We start from the raw sequence: 7,244 nt of genomic DNA on the forward strand, positions 1-7,244 counted from the left end.
AAAGGAATTTACAAGATGCCTCCTTGTACACCTCGACAATGTCAGCACAAAAAATTGTGTGGCAAAAATTTCAGGTTGGGTTTTGTGTGTCATAATCATAAAATATTAATTATAATTGTTGATTATACAGCAAGTTTCACTGGCAGCACGTAAGTACGAATTTTACTGAATTTGGTAACATAAATCAGTAATAAATCTCTAAGTATATCAAGTAGGTTTTCTTATTTTATTTTGCTGCGAGATTTTGTTCAGTTTGCTGGTCAAGCTTTAGTTTTATCAATGATAAAGACAGTAAGATAATTAGCGATGTCTTACTCCCGTAGGAAATGCTTTAGCTGACGATACTTTTACACAAATGTAGACGTAAAGACTTTACAAAATCCCGATTGATATATATTTACAGTACTTTGTTGCTTTAAATTCTGGAATTAAGGTACTTACTAGTTGCTACAACACAATAATTATTATTAACGTAGAAGTGAGTTAATTAATCAAGTGAAGCAAGCATGTTATTGTTTACTACAGCACATCTACATGCAGAATACAGCTGTTTGTAGCACTCATCATTCTGTCACTACAGTGGTTGGGCATAATTAGCGTTGAAGAGCGGTGCTGCTCTGCATTACCACCAGAATTATTAGTCGGTGATTTCTGTTATCTAACTTGCATACCAAATGTCTGTCGCATCCAGCGCCCACAGGCACTAACTATCATCGCTGGGTCTGCATCTCGGCGCGAATGTACAGAAGAAAATAACGCACGCAATGATATAACACCTGTCATCTTCGTAATAACACCTTGACATTGCCAGTTGGATATTTTGAATGAGTTACATCGCTCTCAACACTCTTTAGCCGAAACACCAGAAAAGCGGAAGTGAAGCACATACGAAATGGCAAATGTACTCGCATATATAAACCAACGCGCCGATCACAAGTATATCACCAGTCTCCAATCACATCAATTTCGGAATAATTTTTACTGCACGTACCGGGGCTCAGTAATATAAATTTCCGCCGAAAATGAAAGTCATTGGTGTTATATTAGCTGTCCTGGGCTGCGCCGTATGCCAGCAACAAACCTACGTGTGGGATTTACTGAAGCCGGCTTTAACGGCGGAGGAAGTGCAAACTATATTGGCCAATCGGGATTTCGCCAACCAGTATCCCACTTACAACGCCGTACCGCTGACCAGCTTTGACTGCACCAAAAAGACACAACCGGGATTCTTTGCCGATGTCGAGGCCCAGTGTCAGGTGTTCCATCGATGTGATATCAACGGAAATCGCACCAGTTACCTCTGTGTGAACACAACGGTTTTCAACCAGATCACCTTGGTGTGCGATTATTTCTTTAATGTCGACTGCCCACGGTAAGATCGGAAACAAGATGTAATTATTGATACTAATATTTTATCACTGAATAACTATTGGGTTGCTTAATATAATTACGTATAAAAATTAAAAATGCGATAGTAAACAAAGAATTGTCACTAAACCGAAAACACTTGCAAGTTAAAACTGCAAATGTACGAACTATAGAACTATAACAAGTAAATGTACTGTACTTATGTATAATCAGAATATGCATCAACGACATACTTTTACTACAGGTCACAAGAGTTTGAGAACTTCGCTAATTCCCGTCTATACACCAACCAGGATTTGTTCGACACGCCTCCTGCCGATTATGTCCCACCGCAAAGCAGTCAAAGCGGCCAAATCGTGGCGCAGCCGTCTCGCGCCAAACCCTCCGTCGTCCCCGCCAAGCCAGTCCGTCCTGCGGGACCTCTCCTCAAACCGAACATCCCGGTTTTCCGTCCCGTCCAGCCAGTCTTAATCACACTGGCCCCGACCACCCAGATGATTCGCGATCAGCCTAGTAATGGAGGAGAAGACCAAGGCACCACCACGGAAATGATCCCAACCAGTGAGCAGTCGGCAGGATCAATGGAGACATCCAGCGGGGCCGCACCAGCGCAACCCGGTATGGAAGGTCAACAAGGACAGTCACCAGCCGGCACGGAGGGCCAGCAACCGCAACCTGGAACTGAAGGTCAACAAGCACAACCTGGAGCGGAAGGACAACAGCCTCAACCCGGATCGGAAGGTCAACAAGGACAACCTGGAGCTGGACAGCCGCAACCCGGAATTGAAGGACAGCAACCACAGCCTGGAGCAGAAAGTCAGCAGCCGCAACCCGGAGCGGAAGGACAACCACCACAACCTGCAGCGGAAACTACCACCGAGATGGGAGCACCCGCGGCCGCTCCAGAAGGCCAACCGGCTCAGTAGTATTTGGCGACAAAGCAGTCCTCCCTTAAGTCTCCAGATTTAGCTGTGTCGCAAAAGTATTACGAATTTCCGGCTTGACCCGGTTACTGGGCACGGGGCAGTAACATACCGTTTTGGTATTCTCTATGATTTTTAGACATTTATACTATGATTTTTTTATTGTTTTAACTAGTCCGTTTCCAAGTTGAACTGCTCACTGTGACATTCCCGAAATTAAAGTGCGTTATATACAAACCAAAAAACGTATTAACGTGATGACAGTATTAAACCAGAATATATTATACAGTATTATTGTAAGTCTGCAAGAGCCAAGAGGCTATTACCATAAGAGCTACAGATTCAACGCCTCTTTAACGGTTACTTTTCTTACGAAACCTAACAATGTTTCTTACACCAAAAAAGTTATTTCATTTCGGAAAAACCTGTTGAAATCGCGAACAGCTGATCCGTGGCGTAACGAAGTGAGCAACCTATTTTGGGGTGCTAACTCTGTTAGTGCTGGCCGAAAGGGAAGCACCAACTTATACTCGCCACGCTGCTGTCGACTCCAAACTTTGACCGACAGTGAGTCTTGTTGCCTTTTTATGATTTTATCAGCCAATTGTCCTTATCTCTTCGTTCTATGATAAAATCGTTATGGTTTTCGTGGGCATTTTCAAATCACGATTAGTGTAGTGCACGCTTTCCACCATGAAGACGCCCGTATACTGGTTGCCTTACCTGATATTTTCCACTCGAAAGTCAAGTTGCAGAATAACCTGCCACTTGGAGCGTGCAATTGCAGCCAGAAACATGGCCACGATCAACCAGACCGACGTCTCCCCTTCTGCTGCCACACCGATTGTTGTACCTTCGGCTGAAGCGACCTCCTTCATCCAGCGATGCATGGAGAAAGTGGGAACCCATCCTGAGCATGCGCGCCAGCTGGCGGACGTGTTGGTGATGGGTGATCATCGCGGGCATTTCTCCCATGGACTCAATCGGTTAGGTAACGTTATAAGCTGCAGTACCGTAGCTTGCATTTTCGCAAATGAAGTTCTAATGTTTGATGATTATTTTTGAATTTGCGCGATATAAGAAATAAATATTGACATGCTGTAAAATATTGAAATATTTTGCATGCATAGGGTAAACAATAAGGAGAATTCTTTAACCAGTTCAATATTTTATAAAGCTCAAAAGTCAAAATGGTGTTGTTGCTGTTGATAGACATGTATGTGCGCGATATCCAGTCGAAGACATGCAATGGCGATGGAGTGCCTGTGATTGTTAAGGAATCCGCGTCCACCGCTCTGATTGACGGACAGAACTTGCTCGGTACTGTCTCATTTTCTAGTTTAATTTTTCTGACAATACTGTATTCATTTATTTCATCTTGTATAATACCTTCGCTAGATTAGAATTGTAGCGGCGTTCTTCACATGTTTTTCGATGATTTGTACGTTGATTTTTTTAAATTTTCATTAGTGTTTTTCCCGCTGCAGGTCCAGTCGTTGGGCGATTTGCCATGGCTGTGGCGATTCGGAAAGCCAAGGAATCGGGTGTCGGCTGGGTGGCTGCCAACGGTAGGAAAATGATTATTTTGGGATCGTCCTCTTAATTTCATTGCATATTGAAGCAAAATGAGTTACAACATATTTGTTTTTTCTCTTACTGCGACGGTAGTTTCATTTACTGCATAGAATTTCTAATATTTTATTTTTTTCTCACGATAACCACGGTGATAGCTATCTGGATATGGACTTATATTACATGAGAAAGTGAAATTTTATGTTTGAGAAATATTTTTCTTAGTTTTATCTAATGCAAACTTGCTCGTGTAACCCGGTTTGACTTTTGTTCGGACTGTGTTCAAGGTCTTGACAGAAAGTTTAGAGACTTTCAACATTTAATTTCCTAAAACTTATAATTTCGTGAACAATTATGGTTGTGCGAATTAAACATCGAGTAATCGGAGATAGTTAATTCCCACTGGGTAATACAAAAAAAGTAGCCGTGACACGGCAGAAAAATTGCTACTTTCTCTACTGATAAATAATAAATTTTTTGCTTATGTTTTAAAGTCAGCTAATTTTGTGTTCCATTTACTGTTGGCAGCATCCAATCATTACGGTATCGCGGGTTATTATGGTCTTCAGGCCTGTAAAGAAGGAATGATCGGGATGTCTTTCACCAATACAAGTCCATTCTGCGTTCCAACTGGCGGTGTTTACGTTAGTCATACAGCTCGTTGATGATGCCTACAGACTGGGACGTCATAACAATTACTTTATCCATAGCCTTGTTTTATACTACTACATATATAATTCACGCCTTCGTGTTACCTATGTAGCACATAATTTTCCTCCCCGAAATATTTTGGGCAGTGTGGACCGTGTGTTGATTTCTTTAGAAAACCTTGGGTACGAATCCGATATGTTTTGCCGCACCGGGTGTTAATGGTGACGATTTCGTGCTGGATATGGCGACTACCACCGTTGCCATCGGTAAGGTGCGTGATGAATAGAACATAATAATTACTATATTCTTAATTTCTTACAGCACTTGTTAGTACAAATACTCATGAGTTCTATTGCATTTTGTTTTTTTTGTCAGTAGTTACTGTATTTTCGCGATTTGCTGGCGTGTAACATGAGCTATACTGATTGGAAGGTGGAAATTGCTATGCGCAAAGAGCAGCCGGTTCCTAGTTCATGGGGGTTAGATAAGGATGGCCACGAATCCACGGATCCGGAGAAGATCTTCCACGGCGGAGGATTGTTGCCTCTAGGCGGTAAAATTGCTTTGATTGTTAATCCTATCATAGTTAGAATACTCCTCATGTTTTTGTTGTTGTTTTCCTTCGTTATCGATGGAAGCGCATTTTTAATAGCTACGCGAGTACAGTTTTGGTTTATCATATCCGTTTATTCTATTTGCATTAGTTTACAGGCAGACACTGTTAACCATGTGTTTGAATTGATATGGAAATTGATATGGAATAAATGCTATTTAACGTTTTTCCGTCGCAATTTTTTTGTCCTTTGTATTTGTGCGATTAATAGTCCATTGTTTTTGGTTTTAGGAGCGGAAAATACAGGCGGATACAAAGGATACGGTCTGAATGTAATGGTAGAAATCCTATGTGGAATATTGTCGGATGCCGCCTTTGGACCGAATATTCGATCGTGGACGCATCCCGTTGGAGCGGCTAATCTGGTAAATTCGTTCTAAATACCAGGCTCGCTGTTTTACTATTTGACAGCCCTAAATTTGAGAAAATGTCCCTTTGTTTCTGAAACATTTGTTTCTGATTTGTTTCCGATTATGAGGTTGTTTCATTTGTTTCAAAAAAAAGCATTTGTTTCTGATTATGAGATTTCGAATAAAAATACTCTTGCAAACAATCTTTATTTGATGTTTTGAATAAGGTTCCTGGATAGTGGACGTCGTTATCGTAAATTACAGCAGCATGTTCCTTTTCTTGAATAGGGTCAAGGATTTGTGGCTATCGACCCGGGACGATTTGCGGATGGATTTAAAGAGCGATTGCAAGCGTTTGTGAACATTTTGCGCCATTTGGAACCGGTAAGAAACTGTACTGAACATTTAAAAATCGGTTTTCTTTGTATGGTACAGTAATAAAATTCCAATTGTTTGTTCCAAAATATAACGCTTTATACATTTATTTAATTAAATTATTGTAGTCGGATCCGTCGCGGCCCGTGCAAGTGGCCGGCGATCCCGAAAGGGCTCACCTTCGGAAATGCGATTCTTTGGGCGGAATTCCTTATCATGTCAACCAGATCCGGCATGCGGAAGAACTGGCTCGTCAGCTCGGCGTGGCGCCTATGAAAACTAAGGAATAGCTCAGACATCGCCCTACTGGATGAATTTTGCTGCCAGATCATTCGTTTTGTGAAACTGACCATGAGAAACTTCATGTAATATCAGACATTTGATGTGTCGAATATTTATTTAACTAATTTACTTTTTTCTCCGTCGTCCGACGCTGTTGTCTGGACACGGATATCATTATATTGTCAATTTGTGATACTGGTTGTGGGAGCCAAAATGCCTGACGAAATTGCTCCAGTTGATTCGCGTTTGCAATTTTAAGCCGCGATTTTCTAGCGCTCATTTTGAGTACAATTCATTTGTAATACAACCATAATGTTTCCTTTGCTGCTGACTTTGGCGTCGAATATTATAGTTTGGTAAACTAAAGTACAATTACAATATTACTAAGAATAAATTGGACATTGCAATACTCAGGCGTCGTTTAAAATGTGACTGCATTTACTTGCGAGTTGTGTTAATTTTTCGCGGGATACCCAGATTTTGGTATTTTTTCGGGATTAATTACATAGCATGACTTGCAAGCACACCAACAGTCAACGTGTTGTTGTCATTATGTCAGCCATTCAACTGCTTTACAAAATCTGTGCTACGGCGAATGCGTTTATGAAACCGGGGAAAACAGAACACTAACACATATACACAGATTACTTCCAGGATACGACGCTGTGCCGTCAGTATACCCAGCAAAAAAACAACTGACAAAGCCCCATTGAACCGACATCCGCATCTCCAACCCCAATGTATTCAGTGGATTCTGCAGTGAAACCGTTTCGGGCTATCGCAGATTCTGCTTGTCAGCGTGATACTTCATTGCCAATGTCCTGGTCATACAGTCCAGCCAGCTATAAAAGTCATTAGCTGGCAGGACATTTCACCAGTCGCGATAGTTGTGCTACACCGGATTTTATATAGATTTCTTATCGCAGCTTTACGTTGGGCTTGTATATATAGTATTCCACCGTCTGTGACCTTTAGTCAACATGTTCTCCATGAAAGCGGTAAGTCATATCGTAAACGAGTCTCGTCTTAACGTACTGTACTTATTTTCACATTAATTTTTTTCGATCCATTTAAGAAAAATTATAGGCAAGTGAAAACCGTTTTAAAATA

At 41.3% G+C, this 7,244-nt stretch overlaps 2 protein-coding genes across 2 annotated transcripts; both read left to right on the forward strand.

Annotated features, from left to right (window-relative positions):
- The first annotated feature begins 957 nt into the window (after positions 1-957).
- LOC129596015 (translation initiation factor IF-2-like) lies at positions 958-2,522 on the forward strand. Its single transcript, XM_055493171.1, has 2 exons — positions 958-1,372; positions 1,613-2,522. The coding sequence occupies exons 1-2, from the start codon at positions 1,023-1,025 to the stop codon at positions 2,292-2,294; spliced, it is 1,032 nt and encodes a 343-aa protein (XP_055349146.1). The 5' UTR covers positions 958-1,022; the 3' UTR covers positions 2,295-2,522.
- Positions 2,523-2,886: 364 nt separating this feature from the next.
- On the forward strand, positions 2,887-6,458 carry LOC129592717 (uncharacterized oxidoreductase YjmC-like). Its single transcript, XM_055488820.1, has 9 exons — positions 2,887-3,282; positions 3,504-3,611; positions 3,779-3,859; positions 4,392-4,507; positions 4,687-4,785; positions 4,947-5,067; positions 5,359-5,492; positions 5,766-5,861; positions 5,981-6,458. Exons 1-9 carry the CDS (start codon positions 2,985-2,987, stop codon positions 6,140-6,142), a joined length of 1,215 nt encoding a protein of 404 aa, XP_055344795.1. The 5' UTR covers positions 2,887-2,984; the 3' UTR covers positions 6,143-6,458.
- Positions 6,459-7,244: the final 786 nt, after the last annotated feature.

This window comes from Paramacrobiotus metropolitanus, unplaced genomic scaffold (assembly GCF_019649055.1).
Source record: "Paramacrobiotus metropolitanus isolate TYO unplaced genomic scaffold, Prichtersi_v1.0 Parri_scaffold0000003, whole genome shotgun sequence".
Taxonomy (NCBI): domain Eukaryota; kingdom Metazoa; phylum Tardigrada; class Eutardigrada; order Parachela; family Macrobiotidae; genus Paramacrobiotus; species Paramacrobiotus metropolitanus.